The sequence below is a fragment of the Solea solea genome, chromosome 19, assembly GCF_958295425.1.
Source record: "Solea solea chromosome 19, fSolSol10.1, whole genome shotgun sequence".
Lineage (NCBI taxonomy): Eukaryota > Metazoa > Chordata > Actinopteri > Pleuronectiformes > Soleidae > Solea > Solea solea.
The window spans coordinates 3,952,567-3,976,741 of record NC_081152.1 but is presented as its reverse complement, the minus strand read 5'-3'; the positions used below and the strand labels follow the sequence as shown (position 1 = coordinate 3,976,741).

At 40.7% G+C, this 24,175-nt stretch overlaps 4 protein-coding genes across 10 annotated transcripts in view; 2 read left to right on the top strand and 2 right to left on the bottom strand.

The window, feature by feature from the left end:
• Positions 1-5,867: 5,867 nt before the first annotated feature.
• Positions 5,868-10,282, bottom strand: mzt2b (mitotic spindle organizing protein 2B). Of its 3 annotated transcripts, none has more exons than XM_058618178.1 (5): positions 10,126-10,282; positions 8,939-9,135; positions 8,671-8,822; positions 7,074-7,211; positions 5,868-6,322 (listed from the first exon to the last, which is right to left on the bottom strand). In XM_058618178.1, the coding sequence occupies exons 2-5, from the start codon at positions 9,115-9,117 to the stop codon at positions 6,177-6,179; spliced, it is 615 nt and encodes a 204-aa protein (XP_058474161.1). In that variant the 5' UTR covers positions 9,118-9,135; positions 10,126-10,282; the 3' UTR covers positions 5,868-6,176. The 3 variants fall into 3 exon arrangements, with proteins under 3 accessions (XP_058474161.1, XP_058474160.1, XP_058474162.1); XM_058618177.1 differs by lacking the exon at positions 10,126-10,282 and adding an exon at positions 9,372-9,498; XM_058618179.1 differs by lacking the exons at positions 7,074-7,211; positions 10,126-10,282 and adding an exon at positions 9,372-9,497.
• On the top strand, positions 9,475-17,587 carry trim23 (tripartite motif containing 23). 5 transcript variants are annotated; one of them, XM_058618174.1, is made up of 11 exons: positions 9,475-9,535; positions 11,850-12,012; positions 13,512-13,633; positions 13,722-14,000; positions 14,620-14,802; positions 14,884-15,099; positions 15,653-15,787; positions 15,905-16,034; positions 16,139-16,249; positions 16,787-16,911; positions 17,021-17,587. In XM_058618174.1, exons 1-11 carry the CDS (start codon positions 9,512-9,514, stop codon positions 17,201-17,203), a joined length of 1,671 nt encoding a protein of 556 aa, XP_058474157.1. In that variant the 5' UTR covers positions 9,475-9,511; the 3' UTR covers positions 17,204-17,587. The 5 variants fall into 5 exon arrangements, with proteins under 5 accessions (XP_058474157.1, XP_058474153.1, XP_058474156.1 ...); XM_058618173.1 differs by lacking the exon at positions 9,475-9,535 and adding an exon at positions 10,122-10,251; XM_058618171.1 differs by lacking the exon at positions 9,475-9,535 and adding an exon at positions 10,123-10,257.
• Positions 17,588-19,326: 1,739 nt separating this feature from the next.
• ppwd1 (peptidylprolyl isomerase domain and WD repeat containing 1) lies at positions 19,327-23,198 on the bottom strand. The gene is made up of 11 exons (XM_058618169.1): positions 23,008-23,198; positions 22,790-22,892; positions 22,105-22,208; positions 21,847-21,967; positions 21,295-21,742; positions 21,020-21,210; positions 20,729-20,918; positions 20,458-20,639; positions 20,280-20,361; positions 19,836-20,018; positions 19,327-19,557 (listed from the first exon to the last, which is right to left on the bottom strand). The coding sequence occupies exons 1-11, from the start codon at positions 23,138-23,140 to the stop codon at positions 19,414-19,416; spliced, it is 1,881 nt and encodes a 626-aa protein (XP_058474152.1). The 5' UTR covers positions 23,141-23,198; the 3' UTR covers positions 19,327-19,413.
• A 389-nt stretch (positions 23,199-23,587) lies between these two features.
• cwc27 (CWC27 spliceosome associated cyclophilin) overlaps positions 23,588-24,175 on the top strand; it is a 28,315-nt gene continuing 27,727 nt past the window's right edge. The window contains exons 1-2 of the mRNA XM_058618176.1: positions 23,588-23,837; positions 23,952-24,048. Of these exons, the coding sequence (XP_058474159.1) occupies positions 23,796-23,837; positions 23,952-24,048 (139 nt within the window). The 5' untranslated portion in view covers positions 23,588-23,795. The remainder of the gene's footprint in view (positions 23,838-23,951; positions 24,049-24,175) is intronic.

Sequence of the window (24,175 nt, the reverse complement as noted above, 5' to 3'; positions counted from 1 at the left end):
AGAAGATTTTGACTATTAAGATTATAAAATAGAATAGAATATACATTAAGTAATGTACAGTATGAACTTCATCTTCACAGTTTAAACCACGATGACACTTGAGATATTGCACTTACTGTAAGTGATGAGTAACATGTTACACGTGGTCTACTGAGAGCAGCGCCTGTTGTACAGTCTATCAGCAGCAGGGAGGAACGATCTGCGACTCTGCTCCTTCAGACATTTAGGATGTTTCAGTGTGTCACTGAAGGAGCTGCCCAGTGCTGTGATGATGTCCTGCAGGGGGTGGGAGAGGTTGTCCATCTTAGATGACAGCTTGGCCATCATCATGCTCCTCTCTCTCTCTCTCTCTCTCACCACCTCCACTGGGTTAAGGGGGCATTCTAATACTGAGCTGGATTTTCTCATTTTTTTTAAGTCTGTCCAGCCTTCCTATCCGCTGTTGAGGTGCCACTGCCCCAGCAGACCACTCCAAAAAAAGGCATTATTAGAATGATTATTTAACCCTTAGAACGCAGATCATTTCGGCTGCTTTTTCCCATTACTATGTTTAAAAGTACAGTATATACAAAGCGTACAAGAATGTGCAATAGAGAGTGTCTTGTGTTTAAAATCGGATTGAATTTGTGAAATTTGGAAATACGTCACAGTTCAAAGTTCACTTGGTTCGTTTTTATGAACAAAAAGAATAAAAAAACAGTCTGATTTTGTGACTTCGGCACAATTATTGCTCCTTCATATCACTACTAAAAATGTGATATAAAATGAATAACTTTGGACAATGCATGAGAAGCACATTTTTTAAAGCCTGAATATGTGACCTATAAACACACACTCCCAGGATGTCCAGATGAGGAGTTACGCGGGGAGAATTGACTCAAATTGATTTTGAATTTGTGTTTTAATTCTAAAGTGATAGTAGAATATTTTGGTTGTTGAAACAAACTTATGCAAAAGAGATTTTGGACATTTTAAAGAGCATGTGGATGGGTTAAAGTGGCCTTGCAAGCCAAAATATTGAAAGGTGCTATATAAATAAAGACTGATTGATATTGATGCCAAGGTCTTTGTATGGTTTTTTTCCAAATTCACTGTAATGGTGACTAAAGCATTAAGGTTTTTTGTTTTTTTCTCTCTGAAACAATAGTTAAAGACTGTCCCTTTAACTCACCTTGTTGTTTTTGTCACCTTTCAGCTGGATTGCACAGTTAAATGCATACTTCACTTATCTTTACATCTTAATTGACAGCTATGTAAATACCCGGCAATTAGCTCTAATCAGATTCCGTGGTGAGAGGTATATGTGCTGTAATTAGTCCATAGGAACCACAGACACTTGTTACCCCTAGTTGTGTAAGTTAAAAAGCACTTGGTGATTTTTGGAGGACTTTCAGCGCTCCATTCAAATCACCCGACTGAAGAGACGATGGAAATTTTAAGTGCCTAAAACATGTTTACACTTTCTGTGCGTGATTTCAAACCCAGACCTGAGTGTTTACTGAATGCAGCCTCACATGCAGCATTTAAAACCGTGTTACTCTGGTTTCATTAAGGACTTCATATGTGGGAGTTGTTCATAATAAAAGTGTTTACAGTTTAAAGTGGTTAGACGATGCCGAGTAATGGAGTCAGGAACCATTTGTTACTGTTGAATGTTTTTCAAATGTTAATCATCGGTGTTTTGACGAGCAAAAAGTGAAGTTCAGTTCATCCGCTGTTTTTGGTTTGCAGCAGAGTGGGTGGATATTTAGATCAGATGAGAAATATCAGTATATTACCAACATGTATAGGGATTTAATAACAGTCAATCAGATAGTAATCAAGTAAACATTTGATTGCCAGCTATTGAACCCTCTGACTCCAGTTTCTTTGATTTTGTGATGTTTTATGGATGATGTTACGACACTTAGTAACTGGCATAAAACGCATGACAGTGGCTCAGTGGTGGACCGAGCCGTCTTTCAACTGGAAGGTTGTGGGTTCACGGCTGTGAATGATGTGTGCGAGAGAATGCGCTTCATCGCGAAGCGTGGTATACACTGTGTGTGAGTGAATGGGTGTGAATGGGTAAATGGGCAAAGAAAACTGAATGGACGACAAAGACAAGAAAAGCGTTATACAAACACAGAGCGTTTACCATCCTCAAGGAAACAAGTGGTTAAATCAGCCGAGTTAAGCAAAGGTGTAATGGAAAAGAAAGGCAAGGTGCATCAAGCAACCAAGTGACCTATGTGATGAATATGAAAAAAAAATATTGTACATGGATTGAATAATATTGGAAATAAATGGTGCTCGGCTAAGAAGAAGAAGAAGAAAAATAAATGCAGGTAAAGAATATAGAGTAGATAACAAAGCCATGGATGATCATAACAAAATGTCACAAAAACAACATGGAAGTGTGAATTACTTACTATATTTGCCTTAGACTCCTATGCTTATGTATCCTGTTTAACTCAAATGTGTGTTCTTGCATTTGTGTGTTTGTATGTGAATAGGCAACTGGTGCCTTCTTAAAAAAAAGAAAGTATCTATCTGAGCTTCAGATTATGTGTAGTTAATGGCGTGGCTGTATATAATTTCACTGGCTCTGGATGAATTGCTGTTGTTATTGGCAGTGGCATTGTAGAATTAGATCATTCTAGGATGCAGATGTCTGGAAAACGATAGAATCCCCTTTCTGTTTAAGTGAGAGTTGGGTTCTAACTTCTACCGCTTTATCCTCCACATGAGGGTCGCAGGGTGCACTGGTGCCAATCCCACCTGACGTCAGTGGGCTCAAACGGATTTTTTTTAATATAATAGTAGAATATTTGAGTTGTACCCAGTAATACTCAGTGCTGACATAGTCTCAAAAAGATGGGATAACTCTACAGTGCCAAAAGAAAATACAATTCTTTTGTAATATGCCTGTATTGACCCCATGATGAGGTCAGCCACACAGGACGTGCTTTTTTTTGAGAAAAAGCAATTAACCAAATAAATGAATAACCCAATGCATAAATGAGACATATGCATTAAAGATGCTGATCAAGCCACACAAGGAAAGACGATGATGAGGAGAGGAGGATGAGCAGGAAAATGTGGAGCTGAAAGACTATAGAGAGTGTAGCAGAGAGAGTATAGAGACTGAATGGAGATAGAGACAGGGGGGGAGAAGAGGAGGGAAAGGACGAGGAGGAGCGGGGGGGCAACAAGATGGAGAGAGACTGCCTGCACATACTGTCAAGGCAGTTAATATAAGGCGTGGAGATAAGGCCCCACAGACAAACATTGACCAAATCAGGCATTTCAGCAGCACAGCCCCAACTGTCAGTCAGCCTGAGAGACAGACCAACAATCAGCACTCTACCTCTGATAAGGGCTCTACTGGGCGCGTGCAGGAAATAGCCAATCTGCAGCAAGCCTGGCAAAGGAGGGTGATGGAGGATGGGAGAAGGAGGAGGAGGAGGAGGATGGTGTGTGTGTGTGTGTGTGTGTGTGTGTGAGTGACGGGGTTAGAGGAGGGAGCGAATGTAGAGAGACAACAAATGAGGGGGGAAAGTGGCCCATAAATTTTGTGAGAAATATGGACCAAGGGTTTACAGGAAGGGATAATACCAGAGTGAAAGGGGGGGGAAGCTGGAGAGAGGAGAGGGAAAACTGCATGATATTCCTCCACACCCCAGCCGAGCACACTTGCAGAGAAAGAAATTCAGGCGGGAATATAAGTGACGGGGGTAAAGGAAAAAAAAAAAAGGGTGCGATATCAGCTCTTAAAATAGTGTCTCTCCCCAGTTTTTTGTCACCTGGGAACAGCTTGTGCAGACAGAGTGTGAGAACTTGGTTTAGACCAACACCTTACATTAATGATTTGCCAACAGCTCTGACTCGCTCATTCTTCAATGTGCTGTTCGCCTTGCCTCGCGCACAATGGCATCATTTCATCGTCTCTATTGATTAATGGTGCATATAGTGTGTACACGCACGGGCACAAATTCACATCTGAGTGAAGGATAACACTCCCTATTTAATGGAAGAGTGTGTAGCTATGAAATTCCCTCATAACAAAATAAACACATCCACAGAGCTGGACTGGATGTCTATGGGAACCCAAGGTAGTGGAAGGCCGCTGGTTGGTAGCTTGGATGCACACTGGCCCCTGTAGGTCACACCGGGAGGTGCAGTCTGGCAGCAAGTTTGGAGGAATAAATTGCCAGCCGGTTACCTTTGTCAAACACATTTTGGTTCTTTGGAGCAAAACAGTGGAGAACACCAACAGCTGGCGAGTATTTACTTGAAGGAGTGGAGTCAAAGGGGTCTCTGCGCTTTCCTTGATCATGAACCAAAATGCCATCACCATGACCACTTGATAACAGTAGGAATTGTAAACAAGCTAATCACAGAGGGGCCTGTTTGTATTCTCATTTGGGTTTGCATGCAGTGATGGGCTGGGGGGGGTGCAGAGACACAGGCGAGGGTGGCAGTGATGGTGGTGGTGATGGAGAATGGGAAGGGACACGGATGAAGGAGGGTGGTATATACTGTGTGTGTGTGTGTGTGTGAGAAAGGGTTAAGTTCCCTCCCTGGTTGCATGCTGCTTTCCCTTGCTCTGTCAAGCCCCATTAAACCTGCTACACCACAGCAATATGGTGCCATCAATTACAGGCACGCCGCCATCAATGCAGAGCACAGAGGAGAGGCAGGAACATATAAACAGGACAAACGGCCACATAAAAGACCTGCAGCTACATAAAGCCCTGCAGCCTGCCTCATACACACTCTCACAAACACACACACACACACACACACACACACACCTCTGCCAGTCTATGCATCACCTCCAGGTACAGTATATTTGTCAATGAGTCAATGCTTTGTCTCAAATACACACAAATCAACATACACAAAATGCACACAGTTCACTTTCATTGACGAGACCAATCAGATTTGTGAAGAACAGACTTGGGCAAACTGGGCAACAACCTTAATTGCATTGTGTGCTTCTACTGCCCCCTTGTGACATGAGTGGAGCAGTTCAGGAAGGAAGCGCAAGCGTCAGATCCCCCCTCAAAAAACACTTCTGGAGCACTTTGTTAGTGATAGACGCACTTAACATGATCAGTCTCTGCGTATGTGTGGATCAACCCTTTACTGCAGGGCTGTCAAACTCATTGTAAGTCAGGGGCCACATACAGAGCAGCCTGATCTCAAGAGGGCCAGACAAGTCAAATAATAGCATAATAACGTCTGAACAACAACAACTCCGATGTTTTCCCTTTGTTTTACATTTAATGAATCTTATCACAAAACATATTATGAAAAACCTGAAAATGTGATTCTTAAGTTTACACATGTGCACATGTGCATTACAACTTACAGATATCACAGTGGATCGATAAAGGGACAAAACATTTAGTCACAGGTATCTGGAACTAAAAATTCTAGTATTTCACACTATGATTATATGGAAGAGGATTAGTGCCACAGAGGAAAAAAATATTTGAGTCCTGACTTTATTCTCAGAATTCCTCTTAACTTTGCCACACTTGATAAGAAGCAGAGGTTTTTAATTTCTAAAACCATGTCAATGAAAAAACTTGAAAAACCTGCAGATTTATCAGTCATCTCTGGAAAAGAGAAATGATTTTTAAAAGAAGCTGATCGTCTTTTGATTTATTTAAGATTAACCATGATATGAAAGGACACACAAGGAATTAGAATTCATTTTTATTTCTTGGTTAAAAAACATTTTGCAGGTTTGTTGTATGTTATAATGCAAGGACTGAGTAACTGCAAGGACTTTCTTACACCATGTCAGTGGTTTAAGGATAGGTTTTTTTACCCAACTTTTAAAAAGAAAAGAAAAAAAATCTTTACAACCACATATATCCAGTCAAACACAAGGTTTTCCTTTTATTTTCTCAAGTATTCACTTTCTATTAAACACTTTTCAGTGGAACGATGTTAAACCAATAAAAAAGTGACATTTGTGGATGAAACAGATCAGATGGGACATTTTGTAATCTTCTTTTAAATGTTATATTTCGTCAATAGTGATACAGATCCAACAGAATCAAAAATGTCTCTCTTTTCTTTTTTAAAGTTAGAGTGAACCAACCTTAAAACAGGCTACACATGAAGATAAATTAAACACAAAGTTGAGTTTATATTTACAAATGGCCTCAAACTGACCAATCTTATGTGGAGTTTTTCTGTGAGGAGGAACTACTGCTGCCCGAACTCTTGGTCTTCTGCCCCCTGGTGGCACTGGACTGCCGCTGCACTCGCTGACTGGAGGCCTCCCTAGTTTTCTCACTGTGGCTCGCGCCTGCTTTACTGCGCACTGTGGTCAAAGAGCAAAAGGGGAGGAAGGTGGGAGTTAATTTTTAAGTTTTCACACATTTCAAGCAACACATCCAAAAATGTAAAGAGTGACAGTGAGGAATAAAGTGAATGATTTAAAACAATAAAACATAAAGTAATGGTTTCAGCTTCCTTTACCTTCTCTTTACTGCACATCTACATAGGTTAACAGGCAACTTTATTTGTTGAGAACTATACTAAACTAAGGGAATAATGTGTTTGTACTACATATCACAGACTCCAGCTTGAAATGTTACAACAAAAGCACCGCTTTACTGAAAATAAATTTACTCCACCTGACTGAAATGTGCATGTAATTCTATATGTGCTGCTTTATGTGTCAGCATATTTAATGTAAGGTCCACTCAGGGACACAATTTTGAGAATTTGTAAATCAATTCTGAACCATAGGAAGCGCAATTCATGACTCATTTATACAAAAATCACATGTGCAGTAAAGAAAAGTCCAGGTTCTATCGTTCTAGTCCAAACTCATGCATTTATACATTCACACAAACATGCACGTGTACACACACACACACACACACACTCTGTTGTTTTCACTCCTGTCATAAAATGAAAAAGCACAGCATGAAGATTTGGCACAACCCTGCCTCTTACCACAAGCAAACCTCAATTTATTAAACTTCATAAAACTATAAAAAGTATTTATAAAACTTAAAACAAGCAGGCGGACAGATGGATTAAGGGACACAGTGCATAAAAGGGACCTTGAGAGTGAGGAGAACTAGAGTCTTGGGGGCCGTAAACCACAATCTTAGTGTTGACCCTAGTGGCTCTGGGCCCAGACGCTGAGGTAGGAGCTGCAGGAAGTTTTGGGCTCTTTCCAGAGACCAAAGAGTCCTCATCTTCAGGATTCAAGATGGACAGAAAAGAAAAAAAATAGAATTCACAGGGGACAGGAAGGAAATTAGAAAGCAAAGTGAAGTGCACACAGTGGAGCTTATATCGACCTTCTACTGCAGACCCTTGGTCTTCAAGTTCACTGCCATTAAAGAGCTCAGTATGGGGTGAAGTGAAAAGTAGTTAGTGAAGGGGATTAGATGACGTCGAGTGCAAGAAGAGAAGTTCTGCTACAGTATGTACAATACCTAAGTGGAGAAATGTGAATGTGTCACATGCTTTGAGAGGGAGAAGCAGAGGCGACATGATGAATAAAAAGCAAAGTGAAAGGTAGAGTTAGTTTGAGAGAAAAATACTTCATTAATTTGAAGGTTTGAACCTTATTTACATTGTCACTGTAAACTTCATTCCAGTGTTTGCCAGACTGAGTACCAACTTTATAAAGATGGCCATGACCCAGTGCTCAATATGAACACATAACAAGAGGGAATCAGTAAACCAGCCACTATTCAGGACCACTTAAATGAAAGGCTGGAAAAAAATCTGCAAAAATACAATCTCCTGTGACCCATCAGTTAGTCCTGACAGTCTCCAGGAATGACTGCTTTATTTATGTTACTAATAACAATTTAATAAGCAGTTCAGTTAAAAATATGTGTTAATTAGCTCGATATATCTTTTTTTTCATTTTCAAGATAAATTCTGGTCAGTATGGCAAAGATAATGGTAAATCAATACTAGTGACCTCAAAGTGATGTATAAATAAATAAAAAGCAGTGATGATATAAACGTAAAACTGTGCAATCAAGCTAAAACATCTGTGGTGGGGATTTTCACTGCCCTCATTAACTCATATACAACTCTCTCCCTAAGAAACAGACTTAGCATAAGCATTGGAATTTATTTTGGTGCAACTACCAGTGAAGGGGCGTGAGCAACCATTTCAAGAACAGTTATTTTGCCTAAGCGCAGTTATTTTCACAGGAGATATTGTCTGAGACAGAATCACCATTTGTTGTTTGCTGTTATTAGTTATAAAGCAGTAGAAAATGGATGGATGGATAGTTCCATCAGTGCTTTCCCTGCTATGAGAGACACACAAAGAGAGAGAAGACAATGGCACATAACAACTAAAGCTTTAGGTGGGTCATGTGACATGTTCACCTTGTTTTTTGCAAATAAACACAGCAGTCTTTCAGACTAACACTGTTTCCCTACAGGTGTTCACATTCACTCTGTGGTAAATAATAATCATAATAATGATGATAAATTCTCCAAATGACCATATATTATATTCACATTTTTTGGGTTACTTCTTTATTCTTAAACATTTTTAACTACTTGAAAATGTCCTATTCCATCAGGTCTTCGACCTTCCTGACTAGGAGTTATAAATAGGTTTTCTGGCCACAATCCTAGTGAGTTTTCACGGCTCACACTGCCATACATTTATCAGACACTAACCTCTGGCCTCTGCCGGTGCTGTGGTTATGCCAACTGAAGCTGAATCTCCTCCACCACAACTATCAGACACTCGCTGGCCTGCACACATTAACTTCAGAGTCTGGAAAACAGCCTGAGGAGCCACGTTCATCTTCAGCAGGTCCACTATGATCCTGAGAGGATTAAGAGGATGAGCGTGAGCAGAAGAAAACAAATGTGCCACTTGTTAATTACTCTAGAAAGACCACAGCCATTCAATCCTTTATTTTAGGGTTTTTAGAACACTTACTTGAAGACCTCTTGGTCAATGGTGATGCCTGCAGCCTGAGTTAACTCAAACAGCTCTGCTTCTTCGGCAGTGAGGACCTTTTTCTTCTTAATAGCATATTTCTGCACATTGGAGGTGACCACCAGCGCAGGAGAGTCTGGAGCAGTGGGCAGTGTTTGTTGTGCTTGTTGTTGAGACATCAGTTACGTATAGGCAGCCTGAGAACAGGGTTGGGGTGAATAAGAAAACACGTGCGAAAAGGTAAACAAAGACTTACACCGTGAAATAACGTTAACGTTAAGAACAATGAGCTGACCACCCCACAGTACAAACGTTGCTAAAATGTTTTGACGTGCCTTTCAAATTATTCTTAAACATATATGCAACAGAACGGAAACACGTTTACAAACAATACAGCGAGATAAAGAAAAATTACAAGAAATTAGGCACACACCTGCCTTCAAACAACCGATGTTTTGGTTCCACTTTTCAGTTTGAGCCAGATGAGGCGCGATTATTATACGTCATAAAGACGCGTTCTTCATTCTCTCTTTCGTTCAAGTCGGTCCAGCTTGGAGTCGCGCAAACAACGAAATGGCGCGTTGGCGCCATCGACAGGTAAGGAGTGAGAACCAAAACATAGAACTATAATAGAAATAGAAAGCGTGTATTGTCGTCGGACAAGCCAGACAGACCTGGATTAAAGCCATGCTGCATTGTGATTCTCAGGAATTTTCGGCATATCCTTAAAGACGTGTATCGCTTATTTAGTGTCTGAGCTCTGAGCAAATTCGGGCTATTTTTGGCCCAGAACCTGTCCAAAACCATATTCGACATCAATTATACGCATACAGTTATTTAATGTAGAGCGTATTTGCATAGCAAACTAATTAAAATGGTGTAGTTCAGGTGATTGTGTCATGTATTTCAATTTAAATTCTTGATTTATTTAGGCTCAAAACAAGCAGTTGACGGCCTTTCATGTTGCTTGCTAGCACGACCCGGTTGCATTGCACATGGAACACACGAGCAGTCACAAATCTCGCATGTTTCACGCTGGCTTTCTCTCACAATGTCTATATCATGTCGTTATAATACAACATGTGCGTGTGATACAGTGAAACTCATTGTATCGCCACCTAAGGAGCATACTATATGCTAACACAGCGAAACCGGAAGTTGTTGGGGGGGGGATTGTCCTCTCGCACCTGCTTGGTGCTCTTCTGCGCTGTCGTCCAAGAATGGCCGCTGCTGCCGCAGGAATAAACAAGCAGGGCGCTGTAGCGACGATGGAGCCCTGCATCCGACACGGGAGGGGATCTAATGGAAACACGGTGAAGGTCGTGAGGCTGTCACTTATAATCGACAGCTCGATAATATTTGCAGTGGCGATGTTTGTTTTGTTTTTGGGTCGGCTGCAGGCTGTTGCCGTCGTGGCTTCTGATTTTGGTTGAATGCTGCTGCGTTGGCGTAGGTGGCTGTAGACGCTAACATGTCATTCCTCTGCTGTCAGACTAATGTGCATTAAATGTGTCATGGGCGTCACTGCTCACACATTTCCTTGTTAACTTAGCTACTTTCATGAAATGCAAACATTAAGGTTGATATTTGAAGCTGCAGCCAGAGCTAGAGGTTTACCAGCGTTGCTAGTTGGCGTCTGCACACACTGGTTTCACTGCAGCTCTTTAATAGCAACGTGATCGGTTTGCATACGAGTCGGGACGTGCTCCTCTTACAATAGAGACATACATTATTCGACTGTTAATGTTTGCTGGTTTAATCATCAGCTGTAAACCAGCCAAACAAAGCTCACGGTCTGTGTTTACATGGGCACCACTAATCCGACAGTTGACCTTATTCCGAATGAGGCATCACTATGATGTTTAGAGATGCTATCAGAAAATTCAGTTCATTTTTATGTTTTTACATTACAGCGCGTAAGTTTTTACATTAGTAGATCCACATCTACCAAAATATTGCATGTCAGAAAGATGCATATCGTTTTATTAATCAGATCAATATCTGAATACTGCTCTCATGGACACCAATAATCCGATTATTGTCCTTATTCTGAATAAAATATCATGATGATGTTGCTAACATAATATTCCATTCATATTACTGTTTATATGTGAAAGAGAAAAGTCTGATTATGACTTCATTACTCCCACTGCTGTCAACATTCCAACACGATATAATCTGATTATAATGTAAATGGATTAGTCCACATTTTGTAGCCAAATTATTGCATATCAGAATGGGGGTATTGTTTAGAAGACAGTGTCTTGTTCAGACCATTTTATTAATCCGATCAATATGTAAATGTTCTCATTAACTAGATTTACACCAACACCAGTAATGCAACGATTTACTGTACCTTATTCAGACTAAGATTATTAAGATTATGATGTTCTTATGAGTGTTTCATTTATATTCCTGTTTATTTATATTCCTAACCTATGTTACAAAGTAAAAGTCAGATTATGGCTAGAGGTAAACTGATTAATTAGTCATGTCATTAGATGCAAAATGCAAATTGGAGAGACAAACCATAGATGTTGTTGCAAAAATGCTTATGTGAGTTAACAAGTTTGATTGTTTTCTCAAATATAAAGGCATTTAAGCCAAACATATAAGTCCCAAATTGTTTAGCCTCTGTTCAAATCTAAACGACATCCAATGCTGTGAAATCTCCAATTTGACATATAATCTGATTTGATAATCTGTATGTTGCTTATGTGACCTAAGATAACTGGAAAATGCTGTTTACATGATAGTGTTTTATTCAAATTATTCTCTCCAGTGGATTTTTTGTTCTGTACAGGTGTGAATAAGTCTCGGGACACTCACTTCTCATGTTAATTAGGTTTCCGTGATTCTCTCTAACACAGTGTTTTTCTGCAGTTTAATGGGGTTGTGTGCTCATTTGCAGGTGCTGGAGTGCGGTGTGTGTGAGGACGTTTTCTCTCTGCAGGGGGACAAGGTCCCTCGCCTGCTGCTCTGTGGCCACACTGTGTGTCATGACTGTCTTACTCGTCTGCCCCTCCATGGCAGAGCAGTCCGCTGCCCCTTCGACAGACAGGTCACCGAGCTGGGTGAGAGAGTCTTTTCTGTCACTGTAGTATCAGGGAAATGCCACGATGTACAGTGCATTGAGATAATGTATGTTGTGATTTGGTGCTATACACATTGAATTGAATTGATTTGAAAACAAAATCATCATGAACTGGGTCATCAAGTTATAAATGCAGTGATAAATTAAGAAAAACAGAACTACATGCTGAGAAAGGTCTGTCTACCCATAGATAATTGGGATTATTTTTCTTTGCATTGCTCCCTAATTCATAATCGCACAGATTTAGCAACATCTGGAAAACTTCAACATCCAGGCATCTGCATTGTTGGCTTTACAGCAAAATGACAGAGTAGCAGCTGCAGCTACTTCAGCAGTGTTTAAGGTTTCTTTGACAGTTATACCCGAGTTGAGTCATGATGTTACCAAAACCGTGCTATAAGATTTTCTTGCATCACTGGAGCATAAGCCATTCATTTTCCCCCTGAAACAGCAGAACTGGGATGGAAAATGTCTGGTAACCGAGACAGAAGGGAAGCTTATAACCAACTGGTTTAATGAGACAATGTTGGAAAAATGTTTCATGCAGCTATGAATCAAGAAGTAGCACCAGCTGTCCTCGGACCACAGGGTTGAATACCAAATCGTGGGTATTCATCACTTAACATCCGTGTTCAAGACTACTAAAAAAAACGTAAAATAAGATAGTTTCATACTGTTTAATATTGTTCAATTATTGTTGATAATATTATAATAAATCATTTTTAAATGCTGTTTTTCTTCGTTCTCAACAATTTATTTGAAAACATTGTGGTTTTGATTATTTGTTTGTTATATGGAGCAAATAAACCAGAAAATATTCACATGCAAGAATTCTTAAAATATTTATCGATTATCAAAATAGTTGGCAATTAATTATGTAATCAACTAATCTCTTGGAATCTGGAAAAGGAAAAGTGCTTTTTAATTATTCAGTCATAAACCTGCTCCTAAAAGGCTATACACAGAGGGTTTTATGAAAGAAAAGCATGTTATGAAGTACCTTATGTCCCCAGGTGCTTGCCGTACTCCTTACACACGCAGCCCATGAGAGGCCCAGACAGTAGCTATCACGAAAAGTGCTTGGAATAGTAACTGCATTTCTTTATCTGACTGAATAGTTTGAATAAATGGAGGAACCTAAAATGAAAACCGCTCCTCATGAGGGCCTTGTTTGCTCAGTAAGTCTACTTGAGAAACAGAAAATGTATGTGTAATTCTACTTGTGTATGTGTAATTCTACTTGTGTATGTGTAATTCTACTTTCTACTCTATTTAATATGATTCATAAAAAAAATTTAATAATTGGATGTACTCTATGTTTCCGTTAATCACAATCATACAGCATATTAAAGGGCTACTGCACTAGCTCATTTAAATATTTTTAGGTGGTGAAAAAGCCTAAAAATGGACATTGAAAGTGCTTGAAATTGACCATCATAAATCCTGGGTCTTGTGTGTGTTTTTTCCACACGCGTTTAGGTGACTCTGGTGTCTGGGGTCTGAAGAAGAACTTTGCTCTGCTCGAACTCCTGGAGCGACTCCAGAATGGAGCCTCCAACCAGTCAGGAATGGCGGAGGATGCTCTGAAAGGAATGGGAGAAGTAAGGACTCTTTATTCGACAGCTTTGTGTTTGACCTTCAGACATGCGTCAGTCTCTCATTCCCAGTTCTTCTCCTCCTGTACTGCAGTGTGTAATACGGTGCGACGAGGACGAGAGCCACACGGCGTCCATGTACTGCACCGTGTGCGCCACCCACCTGTGTGCCGAGTGCTCCCAGCTCACCCACTCCACGCGCACTCTGGCCAAACACCGCCGGGTGCCGCTGGCCGACAAGCCTCACGAGAAGACCTTGTGTCCGCAGCATCAGGTCCACGCCATCGAGTTTGTCTGCCTGGAGGAGGTGTGTCAGTCTGGGCCGCTCATGTGCTGCGTGTGTAAGGAGTACGGCAAGCACCAGGGACATAAGGTACTTCATAACATGCTTTTCTTTCATCAAACTGTCAGTGTGTAGCCTTTTAAAATGAGTGAAAAGCACTCCATGAGGTTAATTGATTACATAATTAATCACCAACTATTTTAATAATCAATTCATTGGTTTGAGAGTTCTTTTAATAATTCTTAAATGTGAATATTTTACGGTTTCTTTGCTCCATATAAGAAAGAAATAATCAAATGGAATCATTTTGGTTTGTGGACAAAACAGGACATTTGACAACATCATCATTTCAGGTTTGGGAAACGCCAATCAACATTTGTTCAGTATTTTCGGACATTTTATGAACCAAACAACAATCAATAAATCGGTTATTACAGTGCAGATATTCTCCCTGGTTGGCTGCAAACATGTTATGATTCATTTATCAAACTCATATCGTTTGAAGATATCTGCTTTTCTGATAAAAATTAAATTAGGTCTTAACAAAATGGCATTAAAAATAGTCAGACATGTTATATTAGGTCATAATTTATATTGTGAATTGGATTGCATTGGTTTTTGATCTTTAATAAAGCGGACCCCTTTGTCAAAAGACTTATCGAGTACCCAGAATCTAATATTTGACATCCTCAACTTTTATGTATTTCAGCACGCTGTTCTTGAGACTGAAGCTAATCAGATCCGTGCCTCCATTTTGGACATGGCCCACTGCATCCGCACCTTCACAGACGAGGTGTCCGAGTACTCGAGGAAGCTGGTGGGCATCGTGCAGCAGATAGAGGGCGGAGAGCAAATAGTAGAAGATGAAGTTGGCATGGCACACACTGAACATGTAAGAAACAACTCTCTCCTTTCTAAAAAACGTGAACGATTGTGCTTCATTTTCACAATAACGTCGCCTCCTCCTCCTCAGGTCCCCGGCACGGCAGAGAGCGCACGCTCCTGCGTTCGCGCTTACTTCGCCGACCTCCACGAGACTCTGTGTCGGCAGGAGGAGATGGCGCTGAGCGTGGTGGACGCTCACGTCAGGGAGAGGCTGATCTGGCTGAGGCAGCAGCAGGAGGACATGACCATTCTGCTGTCTCAGGTGTCCACCGCCTGCCTGCACTGCGAGAAAACACTTCAGCAGGTGGGAAGCGCGGTGAACGCCAAGGGCTTTTTTTGTTCGGTGATTTGAGATGTGCGGATATTGTTACCAGTATCAGCTGAAAATGCGGGGTCAGGCATCTGATACCACATCTTTACAAGTATCACTAAGATGAAACGGCAATTTTGCTGTTCTGTCACTGGCAGGTTCTTGTTTTGAAGCTGTGAAGAAGTGAGCTCCTGTATTTTAGCGTTGGATGGAGCTCACTAACATGAAAGCACGTTGGCGGTGTTTAACATAGGAAAGTTGCTCACACAGTTGCCCTTTTTCCACTAGCGCACCTCGCTTCGCCTCGCCTCGCATGTCTTCTGCAGAATACTCACTTGGACTCACAGATACACTACTTTGATTTTACATCATTTATAAAATTGACATCATTATCTATTGAGGAGGACCTAAAACTGGTGATTAAGTCCTCAGGAAAAGGTTTATTGCTGTTGATGTTAAAGGCTTTAATCAGAGAAATAAAAACACTGACCCCTGTTTCACTCCAGCACCGTGCTAGTCCTGATGTTTGCTCTGTTCTCTGTTGCAGGACGACTGCAGAGTTGTGCTGGCGAAGCAGGAGATCAACTGTTTGCTGGAGACGCTACAGAAGCAGCAGCACCAGTTCACTGAGCTGGCAGATCACATTCAGCTGGATGCTGGCATCCCCGTCACCTTCACTAAGGTACACACTGCCCCTCCCACCCAACTCGTGATTTATCCCCCTGCCAACAGCTAAGAAAATAATGCTCAGTGCTCAGTGCCTCAGTACAGTCCGTTCAAAATGTGGTTTTATTTTCAGGACAACCGTGTTCACATTGGCCCAAAGATGGAGATCCGTGTTGTGACCCTTGGGCTTGATGGAGCAGGGAAAACCACCATCCTCTTCAAGCTCAAACAAGATGAGTTCATGCAGCCCATCCCGACTATTGGTGAGTGCACCTGCAGTCTTTTTTTGAGTCAAGATAACCCATATCACCCATATCTCCTGCACATTGTCAAAAATAAAACCTTTTTTTGCCTCTCTGTGTTGAAGGTTTCAACGTGGAGACAGTTGAATATAAAAACTTAAAATTCACCATCTGGGATGTGGGTGGAAAGCATAAGCTCAGACCACTGTGGAAACACTATTATCTCAACACTCAAGGTACTGGCTACACTTATGTTGTAAACATCTTTCATATTGTCTGAATAATAAACTGAGCGACTTTGCAGCATTTGAGAGATGGAAATGTGGTCAGTTTAATTATGGCTGGTCAATATGTCAATGTGATCGTGACACGAGACAAGATATGGTCTTAGATTTTAGATTTAGAATTTTATCCTCACTCAGTGGAGCTGAGTTCCCCATAAAATAACAATCTCTCAAATCATTGCAGCATACGATGCATGAAGCAGTATAAAAATACAGCTACTTAGGGTTAATAAAGCAGATCATGAAACATTTCCAAAGATAAGTTATAACTCTAGAGGTAAATGTAATGGGGATGATTAAAGTCAGAAGGATTTGTTTTCTATGGGGATTGCAGATCATCATCTACACTCTTAGGTACAGTATGACTGACCTGACCATCCCCAGAACTATACTGCAAGTTGTGATTAGTCTGTAAATCACCTCTGTACCTTTTCTCTATAATTCTGAAAAAAAAGTGTGGTATGAATTTTAATCTTTGCACATGTGCAGCGGTGGTGTTTGTGATCGACAGCTGCCACAGAGACCGGCTCATGGAGGCTCACAGTGAACTGGCCAAACTACTGACCGAGAAGGAGCTCAGAGACGCGCTGCTGCTCATCTTTGCAAACAAACAGGTACAAGAATATCAATCCTGTGCAATTCAAGCGCACTTCCTTCGCATGACTTCATATTTATCTCCTGAGCTCTCAGGGACTTGATTTGATCGCTGTTCGTTTTCCTCAGCAGGACGTTCCTGGCGCCGTCTCTGTGGAGGAAATGACGGAGCTGCTGAGCCTGCACAAGCTGTGCTGTGGGAGGAGCTGGCACATCCAAGGCTGCGACGCCCGCAGCGGGATGGGCCTCCACGAGGGTTTGGATTGGCTCTCCAGACAGCTGGTGGCAGCTGGTGTCCTCGATGTCGCCTAACCGTCACCTCCATCTCCTTAATGACTCGCCCCGGAATGGTCAAACCCCAGATTCTGAGCTTCAGGCATTGACTTTTAAGGCGATTCCACGGCTTTAAGCCTTCATCATCTTTTACTTCTCTGTACTCTGCTGTGTAGGCTCATTTAATAGGAACATGGAAACTAATAACCGTCCCACTCTCCCTCCTCATGCACCACAGTCTCAAATGCTGACAAACTCTCTAGGACTGAATTCAGAGTCAAAGCTGCAGTAGGCAGGATCACTAGAAATTAGGCTGATTGAGTTTCAACCGACAGGTTCTTAAAAAAACAGAGGACTCACACGTGCATGTCACTTTAATGCTTGAAGGCACATGCCATAGCTTTAGCCATACATGTTACTAACGTGATCTCTGCCGTGTCTGCTACTGTTGGATGCACCATCAGACCAAAAACACCAACCGACAGAACAACCTCGTCTTAAAAGCTCTGTTTTGGCAGTAAACTAAAAGACAAAGAGATTTGATTGACTGACACTAAAATTTCCCAAACTTCTGACCCAAAGCAATGTGAGCAAACCAAACCAAACCAACGGACCCACAATGCAGTTCCCGCTCCTTTTAGACTGCAGTATAGGCAGTTGTTGCTGGAGTAGCAATCATTCTACATTCTATGCAGAGTAGTTGTAGTATAACAGCCAATCGGAGCGCCCGCTGCATCTCTCTGAACTGCACTGTGATTGGTCAAAAACCTTTGGTGAAGGGACAGAAATAGCTGAGTCCTGTAAATAGACCTCAGAGGAGGTGCAGAATTAGGGCACCAATTAATTAATTATTGATCAGTAACAACAACAATCTTTTAAGACAAACTCCCATCATGCTTCATTTCTTAGGCAGCTTATGCACCCAGAATAACACATTGGCTACTTTGGCTTTTCCTCAGTATAACTAACATTATAGCTACTTGGCTTGAGTCCAGTTAAATGTTAGAAGTGCAGCTTGTGTCCTGACAGAGCGGACTGAATCTTTTACTTTCCATGACACGGCATTCTCAAATGCCATCAAGAGTCATCCATATTATAATGGTAGTATTGTTTATGTACCTTTTATGATTCACGAGGCTTCAGATACCCCTGAGATAATATGATATGCCCAGTTACATCCAGTGTATCTGCAGGTGATTGAGACGGTACAGTATTGTTTTGTGTTTATAACGAAGCCTGAGGACTTTACATTTGGGCTGAGCTTTCACGTTGCCTCGTCATATTTCGTAAGCAGCAATAGCAGTCAAGTGTTTCATTGAGTTAATTGGCCAGTGCTGGGGTAAGTTTTGTGTGCTAGTGTATTTTTTAAGTGTATGAACTTATTTAATGCCGCAGCTGGTCTTGAAATGGCACACGACTAGAGTTTTGATTTGAATGTAGTGTTTTCTGTTACAGAGCAAAATTGTTTACTGAACTTATTTATGGGCAGGAACAAGGACATTACTTAAGCGAGGCAAAGGGGTGGGGCCGTGTGAGAGAATCCGATTTTTTTGCACGCAGATGTTCGTCCGATACACTTGTCTGCTTCCTCACCAGTTTTTCCATCCGGAAGCAAATGAACTATCTGCTGTTTCTTAGTGGACTCTTGAGTATTAATCTTACCGCAAAGAAAAAATCAAAACATGTCTTGTGAAAATATTCCTATTTAAACAGCTCACATGAATCCTACTGGAGTGCTTATGACATGGTACACCTTCCATCTACAGCCTTCAGGAATGTAATGTGAAACTTAGTGAAACAGCAAAACCCAACACTGACACTACTATCATATGAGTTTAATCTTTATTCATTGCTATGTAATGTAATTTACTACTTGTACCTATGTATAAAAATACAAATAAAAAAAAAAAAATGCACGCGTAAAAAAAGCCTTTCCACATAGTTTGTGAAAAGTACTTTTGTTTGTTTTTGAATTGTAGAAGCACAATGCTCATCGGAACCTTTGTTACAAGTGGACTCAATAATGGCTTTTGTAAATTATTCATAATGTTCTGCTGTAAAAAATAATAAACTAACTGACCTGATGTGAATAGCGAATTGTTTGTTTGCAGACTTAAGAACAGACTCTTCTTAACGTCCATTACAAATAACCACAAAAGTAATTTCCTTCCTACTTGAAGATTTTAATACGTCAATGGGTTAAAAAAAAACAAGAATCTCTCTGTACAGGACATGATACGGACGTATGATCACTTTATGGTGATGTTGATGATGCTGATGTCTTCGTACGGTTTGTCAGTCTTGGGGTTAACCTTGACATTGGAGATCCTCTGCACAGCCTCCATGCCTTTTGTACACCTTCCAAACACAGTGTGCTTGTTGTCAAGCCAAGGCTGTGGAGAAATAAAACAGTAGCACACAAAACTATTAAAAAAAGAAAGAAAAGAAATGGAATCTGTAAAGCCTGATTTATATGCTAATCTGAACATTTATCAGCTACGATACAAGGACAGGATTGTACAAACACACAAAAAACCCAACACCTAGAAAGTACAATGTGTAGTTATGTGGTATTTTACAAATCAAGCAATTGTTTTTTGTTTTTTTTTGAGGTTTTTCCTTTCTGTACTTTCCTTGCATGTGTGATAATCTCTTCAGTTGGATAACTTACAGTGGGTACAACAGTGATGAAAAACTGTGAGCCGTTGGAGCCAGCGCCTGCGTTTGCCATGCTGAGCGTGTACGGGCGGTCGTGTCTCAGTGTGGCGTGGAACTCGTCCTCAAACTCCCCTCCCCAGATGCTCTCCCCACCCATGCCTGTGCCTGTGGGGTCTCCAGTCTGAATCATGAAGCCCTGTTCATCACAACACAGACAGAATATGGGTGAGTTCACACGTCTGATACATTGTTTATTTTTATCAGCTGGTTTGGTTCATGTTCATAAAAGCAAACCTTAGATGCACTAAAAAATTTAAAAACATGAGTCGTGCATGCAGAAATGCCATTCACTTATTAGTCAGACATTGACAAGTACAAAGATTTGTCAAAATATGGAGCATTTACAGGTTGTTATTTTGCCCACTGAACCTGATAAATAAAAAATAAAAAACCTTGCCTTGATCACTCTGTGGAATACATGGCTGTTAAAGTAGCCATTCCTGCTGTGAACACAGAAGTTCTCCACTGTTTTTGGACATCTAAAAAGCAAAAGAGAAAAGTTGTGTTAACATTTGTGTTTAGGAAAAAAAGGAAAATCTCTGAACAATACAATCACGTCTGTGCTGAAAACCTACTCTACAGGGAAGAGCTTGATGTGGATGTCTCCCATGGTGGTGTGGATGATGGCACTGTCAGACACTCTCTTCGGACCCTCGGCCTGTGTCGCAGCCATCACCTCTTCCTTAGAAGGCTTCTCGTTAAAGATGTCTCTGTCCGAGTCTGCGCTCTTTGTGTCCTCTGGTTCTCTTTTAGAGAACTTAAAAGGAAAAAAAAGATGCATTAAATAGATGCAAATGGAAGTAAATTCAGCTTTGTGACATTGAAGTGAATGTCAAGTTGTCTCACCATGTAAAAGCGGTTCTTCTTAAACGCCGTGCAGAATATGGTGGGGTCAGGCTCCACATTCTCCAGAGCAGGATTGTCAGACGCCTTCATCTCCACAGTGGGGGCCACTTTCATGGCCCTTGCGACCCCCTGGAACAAACTCAGCTTCACCACTCGGATGTTCTCCAGCTTCCCGAGGATACGCACACATCTGGGAAACAAGATCCAGAATAATTTAATTCAGAATTGATTTCAACTAGGTACTTTACAAAGAACACACAACATGTAAATGAAACATCTCCACCTCCATACCTGTTGGTTTCCACATTGATGACCTTAATTCCCAACATGGTCCCATAGAGCACAAAGTGGCCAGTCTCGTCAAAGATGATATTAGTTAACCGAATACCGTCCACTTTCTCCAGCTCTCGTTCCACAGCCATCCGCCTCCCAAACTCCATGTCGGGCAGCTGCTGCCTCATCTGCTGCAACTCTGTGAACATCTAATGCACACAAAGAAAAGGTGATGAGCATGAGGACTCAGCACATTAATTAAAATAAAGGCTGAAACATGCAGGAGAACTTGCCGTTAACGATTCATCAAACACTCTCATCAGTTTTCCTGTTAAGAAACGGAAGATCCTGACTTTTCTGTCGGATGCAATTGTGGCCATTTTCTTTCCATCGGGAGAAAAAGCAAGGCTGGTAGGATAGGTTTTGTGTTTTGCAAATTCATACAAGTCTGTGTCTGTTTTGTATTGCCAATCCACATATTTGGGGAATTTGAATTCACTTGGGAGGCCAGTCCAATATTCCAGCATACCAGCTTTGTCAGTTGAAACAATGACTCTAAATTTGGGATTCAGGCGGATTTGGGCCAGTGGTGAGGAGTGCATTTTCTCGAAGACATGGAGAGGGTCATTGCTTCCTCTTCCATCATAGACAAAGATCTTCCCTGTTGATTTTTCTGAGCAGGCCACTGTACAAATGGCATCACCAGGATTATAGATCCACTCACACTGGCCTGGATGATAGCTACACAGAGAAGAGAAAGGAAATTATTATCACTGCATCTTTGTTCTGTCCTTCATATCAACATATAACACCTGATTCAAAATGATTTTGTAATTTTTGCTCACCCCATCTTCAGCATATTGATCATGTCAAAGTTGACAACATCGAACACTTTCATGGCCTGATCATCACCAACAGAACAAAGAAGAGCACCTTCAGCACTGACTGCAATGCACTCTATCACACCTACACAAAAACAACAACAAAAATGAACACTCTTCATAGAAAACACAGCACATTAACAAATGTCATAACATTAAATCAAAACACTAGCAGCACCAACAATGTGTCCTAAAGGAGATTGTGGTCAATTCAGTTCATACCCAGATGACTTCGAAAATGTTTGACAAACTCGATTCCCTCATCCTCTTTCTTTTTCCAGAACTTGACATGGCCGTCCTGACTGGCTGTGATGATGAAGTCAGTCCTGTAAAGGAAGGTCATTAACTATGAGATTCAGAGACGGACAACAAGTAAAGCCCTTTTAAAGAAATAGGTTTAAATATAAAGTGATGTGGTGCCCTTATTCTCCCTGTTTACAAGTGTTACTACGAAAATATCTTTACCATAATCTCATGTTTCTAACTAATCTCTTTAGAATGAGGTTGGGGTGGATAACGTCTTCACGTCTGTTATAAGAACCACAGCCACCTGTTGTTGTCTACTTTCCAGGTGAACAACACTGTGGTGGTGTGAAACAACAATGACACCTTATTACAACCAAATTAGCCAGAACCACTACTTCACATACTACAAGAGATAGGTACAGGAAAATGAGTAATACTAGAAGTGTTACTGAATTGAACATTTTGTAATGAAAATTATAGGTATTCAGATAGTGATGCTAACAGGCTAAAGTAATAACTTGAATATAGCAGTTTTACTTTGAGTAAATTAAGTTTCATTGATTTAAGTAACGTATATTTCTCAAAAGACAAAGTGGTGAAGTTTGTTGAAGACCAACTTACTAAGAGACAAAGTGGTGAAGTGTGTTGAAGACCAACTTACTTAGAACAAACTATGTGTGTGATAACGTCTCTGTGCATGTAGCTCCTCTCATACATGGCAGCCGAAGGTAAATTGTCCAAGTAGACACGCTCGTATTCCAAAACTAAAACAAATAATACATACTGTTAGCTTGGCTCTGGTTAGCATTAATTAGCTCCGATAAAGCGGGAGTCGGATATGAACGATAGCAGCAAGATAATTATCAACCATAAACCAACCTTTCCTCTTCTTGACTTTCGTGGCTTCGCTTGGCATAGGTCCAACCCATTCTTCGTCTTCTCCATTCCCAACTTCATCCTGATTTTCATCTGCTTTTCGTTTTAAATCCACATTGTTTTCTGTCTCCGCCATTGCTTCAGGTTTTCCAGACTGTTCCGTCCGCAGTTCTGGTACTTCCGTCTGGCGCAGGGACGTCAGAATTAGCTCTCGTTTTTTTGTTTTGTTTTTAAATCCTCATTTATGCTGTACAGTAATTTATTCAATCAATTATATATATTTTTTAATCGCAATTTATTTTCACCATCCAACGTATTAAAACACCTTTTTAACTATGCTGTAGTGGATCAAAGGTTCCTGTGAAAACTGTTCCTGGGGGTTTGTTATCGTGAACACTTGGGTCAAACCAAAATCAACTATAGGACAGTTTGTAATAATATTGTTAGTATTTTCTGTAAGCAGCAACATTATGGAAGGATACAATCGGGAATAAATTATTAAAACGTTTTAAATATAATTTTTTTTTAGTTTTTTTAAAACTTTCAATTGTCGTTAAATATGGATCTAGATATTGTTTTCATCGATAACCCCCCCTTGTTGTCAGGAATAAACAATACGAAGAAGCCCACAGTAATAACCAATATGGCTGTAGACAGAGAAGTATAAAATGTGTTACTTGAAAACCAAGCTGATTTAACACATTATCCACCGTATTACATTACCGTCGTGTTTAAGAATCAGTATAAAAAAGTGTTGTTGCTTTAGTCAAAAACGGAACCGTGGAGTCAGAATGAGCAATATTTATATTCAAGAGCCTCCAACGAATGGAAAGGTGAGCGCGTATTTTTCAATTTTAACCTCAACCTTTTTTAAATGTACGTGTTTTATCAAAGTTCTTACAATTTTAAATGTGCTATTCATGCCCCATTTTATGATCTTTCCTCAGGTGCTGATGAAAACATCAGCAGGTGATATTGACATCGAGTTGTGGTCCAAGGAGGCTCCGAAAGCATGCAGGAACTTTGTGCAGCTGTGCATGGAAGGTAAACACATATGTGAATAGCTACCTGTCAAATGAATCACAGTGTTTTCTAACAACGTGTAAAACTACAGCGAAATCACTCACTTAGAGTTGTCCTTCTAGATTTTAAACTTCACACCTTTTAAACA